The sequence below is a fragment of the Halichoeres trimaculatus genome, unplaced genomic scaffold (genome assembly GCF_033239565.1).
Source record: "Halichoeres trimaculatus isolate MK-OKI-2021-1 unplaced genomic scaffold, fHalTri1.1 fHalTri1_scaffold_3, whole genome shotgun sequence".
NCBI classification, from domain to species: Eukaryota; Metazoa; Chordata; class Actinopteri; order Labriformes; family Labridae; genus Halichoeres; species Halichoeres trimaculatus.
In genome coordinates, this window is record NW_027437181.1 from 24,445,810 (window position 1) to 24,465,083 (window position 19,274).

The 19,274-nt window shown below is 38.8% G+C and overlaps 1 protein-coding gene across 1 annotated transcript in view; it reads right to left on the reverse strand.

Annotated features, from left to right (window-relative positions):
* Positions 1 to 8,320: 8,320 nt before the first annotated feature.
* Positions 8,321 to 19,274, reverse strand: part of LOC141787901 (transmembrane protein 266-like) — a 50,150-nt gene continuing 39,196 nt past the window's right edge. Inside the window, exons 6-11 of the mRNA XM_074666604.1 lie at positions 18,392 to 18,448; positions 17,839 to 17,977; positions 14,793 to 14,908; positions 13,637 to 13,829; positions 10,218 to 10,280; positions 8,321 to 10,100 (exon numbers count right to left, since the gene is read on the reverse strand). Coding sequence (XP_074522705.1) covers positions 9,460 to 10,100; positions 10,218 to 10,280; positions 13,637 to 13,829; positions 14,793 to 14,908; positions 17,839 to 17,977; positions 18,392 to 18,448 — 1,209 coding nt within the window. The 3' untranslated portion in view covers positions 8,321 to 9,459. The remainder of the gene's footprint in view (positions 10,101 to 10,217; positions 10,281 to 13,636; positions 13,830 to 14,792; positions 14,909 to 17,838; positions 17,978 to 18,391; positions 18,449 to 19,274) is intronic.

The following is a 19,274-nucleotide window of genomic DNA, read 5'->3' on the forward strand; positions in this document are numbered from 1 at the left end:
CATTCTTCAGAGTTAATGCAGTATTCACATGATAATTAGAATTAATTTTTGATCGGTGCCCCGGGGCAGTTCTGCATTGTTGGGCTGAAGAACCCATGCCATTATTACCTTATTAGTGTAACTGTCAGCCAACTGTTTTATTTTACAAATGCACATCTTGTATTTTATTATCGGCCTCTCTCATCAGAGCAGAGCGGCGGCTTGAGGCTCATCAGCAGCTTTAACAAGACGCTGTGTCACTTGCATGAGGAAGCGGCTCTTCCTCTGTTTGGACCGTTCAGAGTGTGCAAACAGCCAGTGAAGACAGTGATGCCTCTGAACACCAACAAACTGTTTCTGTCCTCTGAAACCTTAATGAAAGAACTGAGAAAAATATCTAATCTGGTTTAAGTTATATTAGCTGAGGGTAAAAAAAGAAAGGCTTATATGCTTTGTTTCTTGCTGGATTTAGATCTACTGCTCCACAATGCACTTATTCTACTCATTTGATATTTTGTTGCAGAGCAGATTCATGATGGCATTTTTGATGTGTGTGAAACATTAACATATTTGTTGACTGGCTGAATATAGCTTAGCCAATACTGTGATGGATTAAGTTAAGGTATAAGATTTTCTCTAGTTCATTTTCTTAAATGTCCAGATTTAAAAAGAATTGTTTTATTATTTAAAATTAATTTGGTGTTTAGGTGGAGTTTAAGCCTTAGTGGATTCTTCTTTAAACAAACTGAACTCTGAGTTTGTGATTTGTCCAGCTCAGAGTTGCGCTGGTGTAACACTCCAGGCCATAGTCTTCTCGTTGTGCTGCAGTATTCTGCTCACTGACCAGCTGTTTGTGTCACAATCTGCCTGTTTTGTTCGTCACTCGTGTTCTCACACCTGAGGGAAGCTTTGCTGTGTGAAGGAAGAGGTTTCAGCATCACTTTGGGGTATTTTATTAACAGGACAGCAGGTGCACGACTCCCTGACCCACTCCCTCCACCAGCTGTGTGTGAGTGAGTGTGTGAGTGTGTGTGTATGTGTAAGCATGTGGAGACCAAATGGCAGACTAGCAGAGCTCTGGGAAAACTGACCAAGCTTGGCAAATCGACTGGCATTTGTGGTGAACCAAAATTTGCCCACTGCTGCCTCAGTTTGCTTCATTCCAGGGGAATCTTGCAGGAGCAGTTTGCTGAACATTGAAGAGAGAAGGGGACTACTTTTCCTTTTTTTCTTTCTCTTGAGTGAAAAAATAAAGGCCCTCTAGATTGGCAGGGCCTTTCATACTGTATTATCTGGCCTGGCTTTTAACTCCAGGAGAACTGTGTTCACAAATTGATGCTCTGCTCCTTTGGGGCTGTAGCTGAAACATTAAATTGCACTGAAATATTCATATGTGAGTGCATTTAGCTGAGAGCAATTGATGTGCGACTCCCCAGGCGCCAGATGGAAATGTTGCAGGGCCCCAGCACACGCTGCCAGACACCCTGAGCTCCGGTCGGGACACTGATTGCGATTTCACCCAGGATCCAGAGTCAGACTATGATGGAGACTAACCGGATTCAAGACACTAAATGCCAGTCTCTGCACTCTTAGTCAAAGGGTGTCCGATGCTCTTTTTCTTTTGAAGTACACAGGATAATAAACAAATTAACAGAATATTTTGGGGAAAAGAAAAGAGATTCAACATCCTAAAAGTCGTTAATTTTGTGCTTTATGGTTAAAAAAAACAACTATTTAAAAAGAAATAGATTTTAACTGTCAAACATGCACTGTATTGTGAGAAGTTGTTGGAGGATGCTCTAAAATGATGAGATTTTACTTTCCTTTAGACTAAAGCTGCACATCTTCATATCTTTACTGACTAAACGAGAAAATGCAATTAGCATCAGTAATGGAGTAATCAGCTTCTATCAACATCAGTGTTTCTGAATGTTTGAATACAGGACTTGTAGCTCTTTGGCAGATTATTGTGCAAAAATCTGCCAACGAGCTGTAAAATCCTTTTTTCTGTACATAAATATCTTTCTTTCTATTTCTATTCTTCTTTAAAACTTGCTCCACTGCCAGTTATCTTTTTTTTTAAGATTCATGTGCAGATAGATTTTTTATATATTTTATATTTATACTACTGTGTTTTACATGGATGCTGCTTGAAATTTCGTTGTTCACTGTGCAATGACAATAAAAAGGATTCTGATTCTGATTCTGAAATTCAGCAGCACATGACTTGAATGTATTGTAGGTTAGTCATGCAAAACAAAGTTGGTTTTAGAGTCTGTGCACATTGTTACCTGCCTAAAATTGACTGATCAAGGTTTTGAAGTTAGCTATTGGTAACAGCAGAAATAAAGGATGAGCTAATATGTTCACCTGATAACATGATGCATTGGTTATTATAGGAGACAGCTTTTGTGCACCAACAACAAACTTCAGGATGTCAATATGTAGAAGTATTGTGCAGTTTAGGACTCTTACAACAGAGTAGCTGTTTGCAATGCTCTTACAGAAAGTTATAAAAATTAAATTAAATTAAATTAAATTAAATTAAATTAAATTAAATTAAATTAAATTAAATTAAATTAAATTAAATTAAATTAAATTAAATTAATTACCCTATTGATACCTTCTGAATCTCAACAACCATCAACATGAACAGAACCAGTAATGTCTGGGGAAAAAAAATGAGGAAAAGCATCCAAGCCATCCTCTATTTCAGTCATCCAACAAAGCTAAGAAACATAACAGTGACCATGTAACAGGTAAATTTAGTCTGATCTCTATCAGTATCTGTATGTATTGGTATTGGTTTTGGTATTGGTATTGGTATTATAATTTCATTCAAATTGTTTGTGTTTGAAACAATGAACTAACCGTGCAAGTCACCAGCTGGGGAAAGCTGTAATCAAGTTAACTTATCTTCAATCCAGACTCGTTTGAAGGCTTTAAATGTTTTACTCTTAGAGACCCAGTCTTTGTCTGTAAGATGCAGCAAATGTTTGGTTAGGATGTTCATGCATTTGTCACAGAAACAAAACATTACATATGAGTGCGTACATGGCTTTAGAATAAGCTAGGACAAAGTGTGAAGCAGCCATTTCCCCAAAGAGTGAGGCCTTTTACTCCAAAATGTTTGCAATTTTAGCCACCATGTACCAAGTCATGCATAACTACACTCTTACATGTTGAACTGCTGAATTAATTCTGACGTTCTGAGGATTATTTAAGCGCAGAGTGATGTGGTGTCCCAGCTCCCAGAGGACTATCACGGTTGTGTCCTCATGTTTATCAGATGACTATTTAGCCTACGTCTTGGTCTGATTGTTCATAACAAATGCTCAAGACACAAGAGAAATGATCAGTGTTGGTGTTATTTTTCTTTTAAAAAGGACACAGAAAAGGGAAAGAAAAACTTTGAATGACGCATTCAAACTTATTTAGTTTCAGTTCATAGTTTGTAGGGTGTCATCTTATTAGAAAGATAAATTGTGATTTGCATTCAGTAAAAACAGGTTGAATAATTGATATTTTATCTCCAGAGGACTGAAGTGATTGAGCTCGGTCACTAAGTAGCTCTTGTTTTAAGTTCTCCCGTTTTTTTTTCTGTTGTTGACCCACTTTTATCCCAAGTACCAGGACGAGCTTCTGAGAGGAAGGCAAAAAAAAATTATGTAAATGCAAAAAAAAAAAAAAGAAAAAAAAAGGGCTTCTGTAACTATGGCAACAGTCTCCTGAGTGGATTCCTTCCACCAGGCAAACCTCCGGATCCTGTGCACTTAAGAAATATGTTTGAAAAAGAGAACCTGAGAAGCTTTTTAAAGAGCGATGTATAATTTATTTGTATTTTTCTCTCTGCTTCAGAGTGTCCTGAAAGAGCGTCCTGTGTGAGACGTGTTCTGAATCTGTCACACTGCAGCAGTGATGCAGCCGTGCTTCCCACTTCTATTTGTTCTCAATGAGACTGACCCTTTTATACAGATAACCAGCTGTTCTGGGCCATATGGCAGCGTTCAAAATCACTTCCACACACTCTGAAAGAAACAATACCCACAAACAAACTGTGCTGGTGTGAATCAGAGACATCATTTTTACAGCAAGATGAAAACGATTAAGAGCTTAGATATCCTGTTTGTTCATCGTCCATTATTTGTTCTGGTTCTTAGTTTGCATTTAGGTCAATGTAATATAAATAAGTGAAAAATAACAGTGAAGTATTCAAGGTGGTCTTTGTTATTTATTGTTTAGAACTGTTTTTAGTTTTATTTGATTTTATGAGACTTTAGTCAGAAAAATGTTTCAATCAGTTAAAACATTTTGTAAAACAAGATTTAACCGACTCCACAGCAACATGGATGCTTTCTCAGTGATGTTATTTCCTGGTTACCAAAGAGGGTTTCTGAAGCTAAATGATGTTGGTCACAACTAATTCAACCTAACTTTCGATCAACCAAGGGGTGGAGCTTGAGCCTCCTGACAAACAGCAATATCCCTGCCAGCAAACTCAGTCACATCTTTTGTTATTGAAATCTAAACATAATTCTTTTTTTGTTTAAAATAAATGCAGTTTTATATTAATACGAAGTAGCTCCCTGCACAAGGCGTATGAAAAAAAATAAACAAACATGCCCGTCTCAAGAGGACATTTGGGGACCTGCAGTTTTTTTCACTTCCTCATTGACTTCTTCTATCACTTCCTTGTGTACATGTCACCACTGTTGCTGTACACATTCCCTCCTTTGTAGTGCTGTCAGGTCTTAGGGTTTTTATAGTCTTTCTTTGAATTGTTTTGTATTCTTTATTTATACTTTCTTAAATCTTCATCTCTGAAGGGGCCCTGCACAAGAATTTCTCAGTGTCTGGACTGTAAGTTTATGTACAAATGGCAAATAAAAACTTTGAATCCTTTTTTTCAACACCCTCCATTGGCATTTGAGTTTTTTTTTGTTTTGTTTTGCTTTTTGCTTTTTGCAGTGTAGCACTGGACACTTTGTGCTGATCAGTAGTTCCATTATCTACTTCAGGGCAATAAAAAAAAAATCAAGTTTGAGAAACTGACGGCTTTTACATATTGCTAAAGCAAACTCAAATCAATCATTTTAGTTAGTTAGTTAGTTTGTTAGTTAGTTTGTTTGTTTGTTGTTGTTGTTTTCAAATCAGGAAGACACAAAACAATGTTAGGATTTTTTTGTAACATTAATCTTGTGCACTCACCTTTCATTTCTCTTTTGTCTTCAGCAGTCCCATATAGGCAGCTTGGAAAAAAATAAAAAATAAAACACTTCTGACGATTAGGTGAACCATTGTGGGGGACAGCTCTTCAGGTTAACTGAAATATTAAATAAATGAAGACTACCAGCATCCGGTTAGCACACACCCCTAACCCAGACCCTGTCTATTGAAGACCCAAATCAGCCTGAACATGACAAAGGCAGAGTCTGGGTAAACAGAATCTCACTACAGCACTATATGAAGTATCTCTTGGGTACAGTGTGCTGGCTAAAAATAGATGCTTCAGGTTTTAAGATGGCGTCATAAAGAAAAAAACAAAACAAAACCTGAAAGTGTATCTGTCATTGACTCTGCATGGTATATGTGTCATATTTAGGTCAGTTTTGGAAGCCCTGATTACTTCAAAGGTAAAGACAAAATACAATTTGTGATGAAGTGAAATAAAAAGCATGCTAAGTCCATAGAGGAAATTTATACATTTCCATTAAGATGTAACGTTAAATACTAGAATCAATTAAAATGGCATAAATCCCAGTATATCTTTGCAATCTAGTGAATAAACCATCAACCAAGAGAAAGGGTGACCTCTCACAGTGAGTGATGTTGGTTGTGTTGATATTGGAATTTGAGACTTGAAAGAGTTGTCTTAAACAAAGAAAATGTAAAGATCTAATGAGAGGTTTAACTTCTTTGTAAATTAACATGCTGGGAGCAAAAGAGATATTTAATCTTGTCATGTCAACACCTCATATCCTGTGCTGTGAAACCAAAGGTAGGTCGGTATTCTTCTAATGGCTGGGCCAAAAAGTCAGTCAATTATTATCTCACTTTTTAGTGATCTAAGAGATTAAACAAAGAGGGGAAAAACACAGAGGTCTCTGAGTTGCCTGCACAAAGCCGTCTATCTCTGAGCTGTCCCGTGTCTCTGACATCACACCTGGTTACTGTCCCATATGGTTTTAAGCTTCAAACATTAATGTATCATTAGTCCTTCTTCCTTCACTTAATGAGATTGAAAACAATGATCATGTAATGTTAATGCAGCCAAAGTGACTTCTTCTGTGCCATTATTACAACATTTTAATTATTAAGTGTCTAATGGTCACTGTTAATTCACTTAGCTTCATGTGAGTGTGACAGCAACCGTATCTCTGGGTGAGTCAGAGAGGTCCCACTAGCAATTTACCTCTGAGCACGTCTCCTAAAGGTCCACTCCGGGTCTCCGCCTGTCAAAGTTGAACACTTTACTAGGGCTGTAGAAGTGTACACATATTGACAAATTGGATCCATATGAATGATTTAGACTCACCTCACAGTTGGCTGTAGATGTTAAGGAAGGGTAGTCTTGACTCTGAAGTAAACTTGTCACTGCATCAAAATGTTTAAGCTTCATCTGTCAGGGACACTGTGTGTGGAGCTCCAAGTATTCTCTTCTTTTACATAGCTGGTTGAGCTGGAAGAGGTTTGGAAAGAGGCACCACACGTCCACTTGAGACATTATTAAATATCCAGACAGCCGTGACAGACAGAGGCCGAGCCAACTTTTGGCACCCATATTCAACAGGATTCCTTTGTGTGTGTTAGGAGCCAAGCAGCTCATTATTTATTAACATGTTCCATGGCATGCGATAGGCATCATTGTATTTTGTGAGCCAGATTAATGTAAGGGATGAGCGGTAAAGGTTTTCAGGGTTACAAACTTGCACGCTGGCCAAAAGGAAAAACGAAAAAAGAATACCCCACACAGATAGCTGCTAAGGAAAAATAGCTTCCTGAGTAACACAATTAAAATTTTTAATTCTCCAGTTATTTGATCTTTTATTTATTTTGTAGGAACTATTTTCTTTTTCTATTCTCTGTCATTGTCTGTTACAGGCTTATAGGCTCATATACATATATATATGTATGAATATATTTTTTTTCCTTTTTCTACTCTTAAAATAATGAAAGAGATTTGTGCTTTACCAATATGAAAACAAGTCGATCCTTTAAAATAAACTGGGAGAAAAATAAAACATGTACAAACTGCTCCTTGAATTTCTTGTAAATGGATGTCCTATCTGGTTTTTGAGGTTGCAGTTTGGTGTCACCTTGGACTAATAGTTCCTGTGACCTATCAGCGTCTTGAATGTTTGAGTTAGTCCCTTATAATAGTATTTGGTCATTACTAATTAAACAAAAATACTTTATCTGAAGCAGTTCTTAATACCATTAACATCGCAATATAGACTCAGACATACAAGCAATATTTTTTTTTGTTACCCCCAGAATCACCAAAGAAATTGGCTGTTGTGCATTTAAGTATAAAGCCCCAGCTGACTGGAACAAGCTTCTTGACTTACTAAGGTCAATTACATCCTTTCCTATCTTTAAATCTCATTTATTTACTTATCTTCAAATACCCTGGTCCTGTTTTTGATTTGCCCTTTATGTTGTTACCATTGTCCTACTTAACAACTTGTTTATTTACTTTTGTCTGTTTTAAAAAACATTATTTAGTTGCTGCCTTTGGGACTGACTCAGCATATGAGAGCACTGTATGGGTGTGTAAATGTGACTGTTGGTGTATTTGTGCTCTGTTATGTTGTTGTCTACAGTATTTTTTTGTTTCTTGTTTTTTGTGTGTGAGTTCTATGTCTTGTTGGGACCCCCTTTGAAAATGAGTTGCTCCATCTCAAGGGGCTATCCTTCTAAATAAATGTAAATGAAATGAAACCAGGTCTCTGACCAACCACCTCAATTTCACGCCCAGTCCTCAAAACTTGAAACACTTGTGTGATACCTTAATTGCAGCTGTAATAGCTATTAACAATTCAAACTCTCTCTGGATACGTATAAACACATGACAAGCAACAAAATGGTACAGCAGTTTATCCTCTGAATTAATGATATGAGGGGTTAATTAAGTTGGGGGGGGGCTTCTCACACACTTACAGTGACTTGACCAATGAGAAGTTGTTTTGACAGGTGTTTTAATGTTAATAACCTTAAATTATTCAGTTTTTTCAATATGCATAATAAGCCGTAAGACTTATGTACAGCACAGTGAGTGACAAGGAGCCTGTATGTTTGTGATGGGAGCTTTTTTAAAGTTTGTATGCCACTGTTTGTCCTTTCAAAGTACTGTACCTTTCTGCGCTGCCTTTAGCGTTTCTTTCAGTCACTTAACACCATATGTTAGAGTCAGTGAACTGACAGCTGGTAAGGAAATACTAAGTTTTATTTTTGCTATTTTCAATCAAATGACAACACCTGCATTTGGCAATAACTTCCTCCATATCAAGTTTACAAAAGTGTCTGTAAACATTAAAGTGCAAAGGATTTGCTTGCCATTTAGGGCACATTTCTTTTAAAGGTTCATGCTACAAGCACACCAGTTTCATGTGAAGAATCCATTCACTTACCTTTTCACTCCATCCACATAAAGATACCCTACTCATGTTTTCAACAACTAAAACAAAAATATTATTTAAGAAACTTTGATGAAATTCAAATCAAACAAATAGCTGACAGAGAGGCAACAGTTAAAAAAAGAAGAAGAAGAAGAAAGAAGAAAGAAATTGGCTGTTTGTAGAAGTAAGCCAGTCTTATGTACCCTGTGGCTGTTTGAACAAAGAACAGCAAGATTGGAGTTTAAATCTGATCACACAGTTAAAAGAAAAAAAAAACATAAGAAGAAAAATGCATTAGAAAAGACTTCTATAAACTGCTTTAAATTTCAAAAGCAGAGAAAGGAGTCTTGGTTTGTAAGACTGTTTAGAAGTTTTTGTTCAGTATAGGCTTGAATGGCCCCTTGCTGGTTGTTATTCATGGAACGTTCAGTGCTTTTAGGACCAATAGAAAGTGAAAATTCCTGATAAAGAATGTGTCCAAAAACACATCAGACTCCCCTTTACTGGGATGTTACAGTCCTTTTTGTGCTAGATCAGGGCATCTGTGGTTTTTAAAATCCATGAAAGAGGACCAGAGGGAGATTGGACTGTATGGCAAAGGACTTGAAGTTCTTATTGTCATTTCTACTATCAACTTCTGAACATGTCAAGTTAAGGAGCATCAGTGTCAGCTGAAAGCTAAAGGCTCAAGCTTGCTCTGGATTGGCTGAGATTGGATTTACCAAGCAAAGGGAAAAATCCAACTTGTAAATCTCATGTGGTCCCTCTAACAAGGGTTACCTGCCACACAAGTTCAGATAAAAGCCAAACAAGGTGGCAGTAAAAAGGAAAATACACACTTCTATTATTTTGTAAATGTAGCTTATGTATCAGGCATGTGCCCCAGAGGTGTGTCAGCTGGTCCCAGGAGCCGGTACTTCTCCTCCAGGGACGGCTCAGTGGTGCTGCCCTGCAGGTGAATAAGTGGTTTAGTCTGCAACAGCACGCAGCCCCTCCCCTGGCCACACCTCTCCTCCTGGTTCCTCCTGTTAAAGATGTTTATTCTGTTGTCCAGCTCAGGACTGGCTTTTTCTGAGCCAGTAGGACTGGGAAGCTTAAGGTTCACAGGGTCCACAGCCAGGCCCTTCTGAGCAAGGCAGGAGTCCTCAGAGAGGGAGGAGAGGAGCTCCTGCACCACCACACTGGGGTCCCTACAGGGGTCCTGGACTGGAAAGGAAGAAGGGCAGCAGCGGTGGGAGCTGTAGCTCAGACTGAGGTCATGAGCTGTGCTGCTGCTGCAGTCTGTCATGGATGAACCCGGAGTGTGACTGCTCAGGCTGTGAGGACGTGCTGTCAGGCTGCCACTCGACCGCGATATGCTTGTTGAGGCGTCACTTACGGCACTGGCCACCCGCTCCATAGAAAGCATTGGGTTGGACTGGATGGGATTGGGGTTGGTGGGGAGATGAATGTCAATGGCTGCAGTGGTGATGACCCGGGCACTCAAGCCAGAAACTCCAGCATCTTTAGGATAAGTTTGATAGAAACAAGAGCAAAGGTGTTTACCTCCTGTCAGTTATACAGACCGAACTCTTTAACATATGGATGAAGTAATAAGTTGTCATTAATATGGTCACTCACCACTGCTTGCCTCACTGTAGTACTGGCTGATGTAGTTGTTCATGTCATCACGTACAACTGGATCTATAGATAAAAATGTAAAGAATGAATAAATGAGGGAATGTTCATATGATTATTTCAAAACAATTGTTGTGAAACTAAACTTTCCCTAAATTAATTTCTGAAGTAAGCGTTTATATCACTGGCTGACATGTGCTAATGTCTTAAATAGAGACCTCAAGACAGTTAATGCTTTCAGCTCTGCAAAAGACTCATGACATATCTCCCCATTCCAAAGATGTTAACAAAGATGCTTAACATCCCCAATTACTGCTTCCACTGTTATGTTAACATCTTCCTGCACTGAACAATTCAGTCCTCAGGACCAACCCCACCCTTTTTAACCTCCATACATTTCACTATAAATTTGTTTCCTTTTTAAAAACTACTTCTACTACAAATGCCTGCCACCAAAAATAACATTCTTGAGAAAGAAATGACCCTAGTTTTTCCTGCAGTGTTTTCATGCTCAATTTCAAACAAATTAATAAGAACCATTTTGTTGTTGTTGTTGTTTTATTGTTGTTGTTAAATAAAGACAAGAATAAATCTGCTGGGACTTGAATGATTTAATATGACTCAGAGCTGTATTAATATCTGTCTGCATCTCTGATTCATACATCTAAAACTCTGTATGGCAGTGACTGAAACTTAATTTCAAACCTTCTTTATGTAACCTCTTTGATCTATGTCAGTGTTAACATTGCAGACTAGTCCAAATGGAATATATCTCCTATGTTTACAGCATAATATTGACAGAGATGACTTCTGCCCCAGGCCACAGGTGCTTTATAGGCCTGTGGTCAGGAATACAAACTGCTACACCACCCATTAGCTGCAGCCTAGTGCTCTAGAAATAAACTGGGACAGGGTACAGGGCGGGCTTGGTTTCAGGGATGAGAGAAATGGGGGGAAATAAGAAAAAGAGAGAGACGGAGGGATCTCTTTGTTCAGGCACAGATCTCCTCAGTCTAGCAGGCCTGAGTGTGCGTGGTGACTGGCTGTGATCTGCGAGGCTCTTCTGTTCGCTTGATTGGTCTTCAGCTCACTGTCCGCTGGCTGAGTGCGAACCCAGAGTACCCTGAGTGCTAGCCCCTGTCCCCCGGGACATGCTGCAGACTCTGATGGGTAATTTCATTTATTTTTCAGTCTAAAATATTAATCCCCGAGCCACCCCTGGAGAGGAAGCATTGCACTCACTAAAACAAGACCGAGACAATCCCTCCACAATTAATAACACATGAGTCTTTAGAAAAAAAGAATGGGCTGTCCAGCATATAAAACAGGCTTTTTTTGTGACAGTCAAGTTACTGGGTTATCATCTGTCTGTGGATAAGAAGAAGTGACATACTGAGTTTATTTTAGCTCACTTTTAACCATAATTTGATCAGTTAAGTATCAGTATTGTCAGGCTGGATACCTGAGAAGGTTAGCAACTGCAACTAATGACTATATGGTTTAACAAAGGGAACAGACAATTACTATTTCAAATAAAAAATAAAAAAATAGACATTAATTGAATATAAACAAGCCCAGTTTAAGAGCTTTATATACACAACATAAAGGCTTTTAGATATTTTTGAAGGATGACTCTTGTATAACTCTTGTACAAAGTCAAAGTCTGCAATCATGGGACTGTGCATTGGCACAACAGCTCCTGCTGACATCCATTGTCCCCAGAGGATGACACCTATTGTTTCTGGAAACATCCTTACTTTTCTGAAGCAAGGAGGCATTAATGGTTGTGAGCAAAATGTATAATCACCCGGGTATAGATCAAACCGTCATACTTGGTACAGCCATTCTTTTACCTATGTTGTACCAATGGTAACAAAACAACTTCAGGGCACCTCAGACTTGTTCATCTTTGAGTTTCAATGCCTCCAAAACTTTGACCTATGACTCATTAGCAGTAACATCTGTATCCCTTAAATTTGCCGTTGCTGCGTCTTGTCGTGTGTGTGCTGGCAAACGTATTATGTAAACCAAGTCGAACATAATGTAATGTGATAAACATCAGCATGCTAAAACCTTAGCATGCAGTGATCAAACCTCAATGAGCTATTGTCGTAGCTGTAAACTCTTAATGAGATATCTAAACAAGTTCAAATGTTGTTGTTTTTTTGTTGAAAACAGAAAAGAAAAGAAAAGAAAAGAAAAGAAAAGAAAAGAAAAGAAAAGAAAAGAAAAGAAAAGAAAAGAAAAGAAAAGAAAAGAAAAGAAAAGAAAAGAAAGGTGAAAAGTTCCCTCCAACCAAGCATGACCACATATCTTTATCAATGTGCCTTTTTTCCCAGAATCCTCTCTACTCTGTCTTTATAATCTACATGGTTTGGTACTTGAGGCCCTCAATCTCCAGGGTCAGTCGTTCTCATGAAGGCCACTGCCTGGATAGCAGTTCCTGTTTGTTTGAAGGCATCCTGCAGGTGAGTGTGAGAGGGGCCCATTGAGACTCTGTTTGTGTTCAACACTGAGCAACAAAAAATGAACTTGACTTGATTTGAGTTGACCTGACTTGACTCAAGCCCTGTGGCTTAAGTGCTCATCCCAGTGACCATGTTCCTGCAAAAAGGCCCACTTGTTTCTGAGAGCCAGATTTCCCACTATGCCCTTGGGGTAGTACTGCGGCAGCCATGGAGTTTCCTGGTGCCCTATTGTGGTTTGCAGGTGAAGGGGAACAGATGTTGACAGGAGCCCACTCTCCTAACAAGGCCCAGTGCACAGAGCACTCTGTACCTGAAATAGCCCAAATGGTCCAGGTCAGCCAAGCTAGCCTCGCCGTGAGGGGGGCGGTTGAGGCAGGATGATAAAGCCTATGCCAGCTGACGTAGTGTCAGTGAACATACTTGTTGTCTGCAGGATTTACCAGATCCTAAAAGCTTTTTTGCCCTCATATTGATCCCAGAGCGCCTGCGGTCAGATGGGTGTTATGTGCGAGCACAGAGGGGCTAAGAGCTTGGCCTGGAAGATGCTCCAGGGCTACTGCTCCAGATTAACTGTACACTGCTCTGGCATCCGGTTCACCTGATGTAACATGGTTAGAGACTTTTTGTTCCACATAATTATGTACATACTTGATGCTACACCTCTCTCCTGGTTTGTCCTGCTGCTTTCTCAAGCAAACACTGCACCAGGCTTTGTGTGGATTAAAATTTGCAACATTTAATGCTACACACTTATCTAAAGACTTCAGTTTTAAATCTGCCAAAAGTGTTTTACGTTAAGCCTATAAAATTTATTTTCAGGCCTTATTTCCTGTTAAAATTATTATTTTTTATTCTCTCTTTTGGTCTTAGTGATTCAGCTGTGAAGCATGTGCTCATTAATTGGTAAGTGTCTGAATCGATGTCCATATTTGTTCTCTACAACCCATACTTTACCTGTACTGGCAGGCTCCCTGGGATTTCTTTGTCCACCCTCATCATCAGACTCCCCAGGAGTCACACCTTCAACAACCTTAAAACTCCTCCCCTGTTTGCCCCATACATGATGGATCTGCATGGCTGCTTCACGTTCTGCTGCGAGGTCCAGGTCCTGCTGAGCCAGATGGGCCCTCAACTGCCTGATCTCAAACTGGAGATAGTTGGTGTGCATATGTAGAAAAAAAGAAAGACAATGAAACAAATAACACTTTGACTCACATCGTGTCACAGCTGAGGTCATCTTTGACTCTGTTGGATACAGCATAACCTCAATTGTGCATTCACAGAGCAGCTGTATGTCTGTTTCCTTCTACATGATGTGTGTGAAGAATTTTGGAAGGATTAACCCTTTTTCTTCAATAAAGTTCTTTATTCAACCTTTATTTATAGGGGCAATCTTGTACCAGAAGAGTCAAGCGAAGGTTAAGTGATTATCAATATACTCCGTACTCTGCATTTGCTTGTATGAGATCATCAATGTGTTGCTGCAACCACTATGAGCTGTGTGCAGACTTCACTTGTTTGTAAGGCATTGCTGCCCTCTTCTGGTAATCAATGGACTTACAGTTTCTGATATGGCCAAAGGTGATACGGGCTTGTGTGGCTTCAATCAGAGAATTAATAGTGGATGATTAATTGAGACAAATCTACAAGATGGCAAACGAATAATTCTGGTTTCAATAAGTTCTTAAGATACATACATTTTATTTATTTTTAATACTTTTTTAAAACTAAAAATGTGATTTCAGTTTAAAAAAAATATCTTAAATAAATCAAATATATTATTATTTAATAATACTCTTATTAAAATCTATACTTATACCACCAGTCTTATCTATACTCTTTTTAAAACTGAAATCATATTTTTATAACTGTAAAATAAGAAGCCAAATGTCCATAAAGCTGCAGTGTTTTTAGTTTCAAGCACCTATCTTTGTGGTTTAAGTCTAAATGGAAAAAATGTTACTTCTTTCAGCTTTTATGTAGAGTAACATGGGCAGTGAGTTATGTGTTGTATGATCCCCCTTCCTTTATCTTAAAGCTAGCTCTGTTGATGTGAAAAGTAACGTTTTGCAGCGCAATGAGGTTAAATTCAAACTGGTCAAGTACTCACAGCCTGTTCCTGGCAGATCTGAGTGAGACGCTCCAGCTGCTCTTCTCTTACAGCCTTGGTCTTCTCACACTGCTGGATCTCCAGTTCCATCTCAACTTTCACTTGCAGCACATATGCTAAAAAAGGAGTGTAAGAGACCAAAAAATAAATAATAATCTCTGGAGGAATCTCCGGGCACAGGCTGGACTGAGCTCCATGTTCAAGTTATCAAAATGAATAAAAAAATAGGGAGAAATTGACATACTTTCAGTAGTTTCTCTAACTATTTTTCTCATATGACAATAAGTAAACATGCCCACAGAATATAGATAAAAATATGTCAATTGCTTCTAGTAAAAAATTCCTGGAATCCTAGAGCATTATTACAGAGAGATCTATTGTATTTGGTCAGTAGAAACAGCTTGGAGCATTTGATTGATGTTCAAACTATTGTCAAAATCTTTATCTTGTTGGTCACCACGTAACATAATCTCCACTCTTAAGTGATACACTAGTGATGTGCGTATGTGTTTAGGACTTGACATCCTTCCCTTCTCTCTTAAATGAAATACTTCCAACATGCTTTGCATTCCTGGATAACCAAGCTCCCTTTCTGCATATCATCCCTCATCACATCATCACTCTCCAGTTTTAATGTTCGTACAGAACTGAACCTGGCTGGTTGATTAATTATTTTTTGTTACGTATCTATCCAATGATTTAGTTAATGGGTGTGAAAGATGGACTATAAGAGGCAGTCTGGGACAATTCCCCATCAACCAGTCTCCACATTTTATTCACACCTGACACACTTCCTGGAGCAGGATCGGACATTGTACATAAAACAGCACAGTAGGGAGTGAATGTGGATACCTGCTTTCATCACAGGTGGCAGGCAATCAGTTCCTCACAGCTCTGTGTGATCACATTTGTAAGCCATTCACATGATTTCAAACATTGTAGCACTGTGTACCCCAGTGGGGGATGCTGGTATGAGCAACATAAAGAGATTAAACTTACTGTGATGATTAATTACATTTCTCTTTTTGTTGTTCTGGATTGAACAATCACAAGGCTAAACCAGATGCTTTATCTTAACGCTGAGAGTGGAATAAAACAGCCTCTGTGATACTGAGAGGGGCAGAACACACATTTACTCTCTTTTAAACACAGAGACATACACACACGTATAATGTAAAACTGGGACCATCAATAAACTGGGGTCAGTCTTGTCAAGGCATGAAGAAGCTTGATCATTCATTACTGAGGAAAATACACATTTATGCTTCTGTATGTTGTATCTGTCCATAAAAAGGCTAACACTATGCCCTGCTTCAGTCTCACCACTCACCACAAGCATGTCTGGGAGCATGTTACCAAGTTAGACACAAAAACCTCTTTCCATGCAATTTTTTACTGGCTAAAGAAGATGATCTTTGAAATAACAGTTTTGATTGCTTGATACTCTCCTTCAAACATTTAAAATTGACTCGGTGTTTCTAGTCCACAGAAGTCCTTCTGCAGCTTGTGCCTTTGTATTTCCACTCCCCTGAGACTGACACAAACACTGACATTGTTCATCTATACATCAAGATAATGCAGTGAGAGACTCAATCCCTCTGCAATGATAACCAAGTTTGTCCCTCAGCTGTACCTTTATTGGTTTGATAGAGCTTTTTTTTCTGAGGTGTGTTGCTGACTGCCTAACGAGGAAACTCAATCACTCACAGATATCAAACCCAACAGGTCGAGGTGTGCAGTAGGACAATCAGGAGCTCTTTCCCAGCAAACCAACACCAGAGCTGCATGTAAAGAAGCAGGAAACATACTCATCTCGGGGAGTGTGTACCATGATGCTGTATCGTGTTGACCCTTGAAGTTACCAACTATGTCATTAGATGTGATCCTTTTAGCCAAACAGAATTTGCTTCACATTTTAAAAAAGGTGTTTTTTTGAGTGTCAATTAAGACATCTAAAAAAAAACGATATCTTTGTCGGACTCTTCTGTTTAAACAGTGGCACCTATTAAAAGAACATACTGAGATTAAATTAATCAAAGACACTTGGTCATTTGATTAAAATGATAAAGCAGCATCTATCTAAGGCAGCTGGAAAGACAGCTAAATGCTAACAGACACTGCTGCAGTTATGTCTTCATGACACTAGCTAGCTGGGTTAAACAAAATTACTTTGGCTCAAATCAACATTTTTGATTTTTTTTTTTTTTATAATGTGCAAATTAAAAAGCTTTCATGTTGCTTTAAGGTAAATATTATCAATTTTAAATGGAGCTAATGCTAGCTATTTCCCCCTGTATCCCTAATGCATTTAGCTATGCATACTTACTGTGCCTCAGACATCTTGGTCTTTACATCTTTTTAAAACACTTTTTTTGTTTTGTGTAAATAAAAGAGCTGTTATGTTACTTTCAGTAGATGTTGTTGCTATTTGATGGATCTAATGCTAGCTATTTAACCTTGTAACCAGTGCTTGCACTTCTCTGAACGAAAGCTAACAGCTACTGGCCCCAGCCCTGGCTAACTCCTCCAGAAAGCAAACAAAGACACTTTATCTCCCAAAAAGCATCAGAGTATTGCTCTATAAAATAAATACCCAAGAAAAGAAGGCTCAAATGGTCCACTGTGTCACTGCAGCTGATCTTGTATGCAGTACAAGGAGTGTAGTGAGGGTGACCTCTGCACAGATATCGAACCAGCTAGCATTAGCATAGTGGAGAATAACCACCATATTCATTATGGCCTCTCTGAATTAACTTAACCAGAGTCTTACAATCAATACAAGTTAGAGTAGCAGAGTGGCAGCAATTTACTAGAAGGGATGATCAATAGGTCTATTGCTCTGAATAGTAAATAATTTGTACAATCATGGAGAGAACGGGGTCATTTCGCTTTATCAAGACAGGCTGATTTTAATGCATGAGCTCACTCCTTTTGAATCAAGAAAGATTGGGTGCTCTCTTGAGTTGTTTCTCTAGGTTATCCAGCTTTTCATGTAGACTACTTAATAAGACAACGTGCATGGACACAAGAGTTTTGCCTGTCTCACCGTCAATGATCCGCTTGACCCTCCAGATGCGAAGAGTGATGATGAGGCTGATGGCATCCCAGGGGCTGCTGGGCCCATTGGCCACTGTGGAGGCCACCATGGGGGCCAAGGACAACACAATGACAGCACCATCAAACACCTGAGAGAGTGGACACAAGAGAACATGCAAACTTCAAATGTGTGTAATTTTGTTGTGAACCTTAGGTCCTCTGTCAGTTCTCTGCAAAACCATGAAAGCAGCTCCATTATTGTGATGCTACGTAGACACAGAAGACTGCTCTAAAGAATAATAGGAATACTCTTCATCACTTGTGCTTCTTTTCTTGTTTCCAGTACAATAAACTTACATTTAATTGGTTAAATGTAACGCAGTCAATACTTTTGGTTTAAATGTTCCTTGGGATAAAGTCAAGGGTAACTAAATGATGAGCATTTAATAAGTGAGGAAAAAAGGAACCAAGACGATTTCTGAAATATCTAATACAGGTGACCTGCTGAAAATAACATCTGACTCTTGCTCATTAAGATCTGCCAATAAAAACACAACACAAACCTCTACTTTGTTCTCTATGTAGTCCCAGATCCCAAGCACCACGATCCTGAATACAGTCTGAAATAGACAGAGAAATAAATGAAAACATTTAAAAAGCTGGGCGAGAAAGTGCTCTGATGCATAAAAAAAGCTCTTGTGATATTCTTAGTCTTTGGAGCTGTCATCACTTCCAACAACCTTTGTTGAGACGTGAACATTGACTAATAACTGAGAAAGGCCTGTACAGATCTGTACCTCAAATGTCTATTTTTCAAACAAAACAGTGAAAATGCAAGAATGCTAAAAGGGAAGAAACATATCCTGAAAGTAGCCTAAAAATAAAATGATTTGGTCATTCAAAAATGTGTCACAGTTACAAAATAGCCAGTGCTGGAAATACAGAGAAACGACATGCCATGCTTTTGATTAATAACAAATACATCAAAGAGAAGAAGGATAGTTTTTGATCCTTTAGCAAGAAATTCTTTGTAATCTGTTCTTTCATTTTGATTGTCAACAAAAAAAGTGACAAAACACTTGTTATTTTATCACCCGTAATGTTAGACACACTGCTCTGTGGATACCACTGGTTGTTAGACCGTTGCTGAGCAGGGTCATTGATTTACACAGCAATTAGCATGGAGTGTCATGTATGACTGCTCCCACTAATCCATCATGTTGAGCCCATGTTGAACACAATTGGATGTGTCACGAGAAGCACAGAGACTCCGCCCACACGTTAGAATCCACCTCTCTGATTGGAACAGAGGGAGGGACTGGTGATATGTTTCCTCTCTCAAACACCATCCCCAGACGGCCGCTCCTCTGTGATGTCAGTGGGCGAGGTGTTTGGATGGATCATATCGCTGTAACCCCATCCCCACTGCTCATTAAGCTGGGCTTT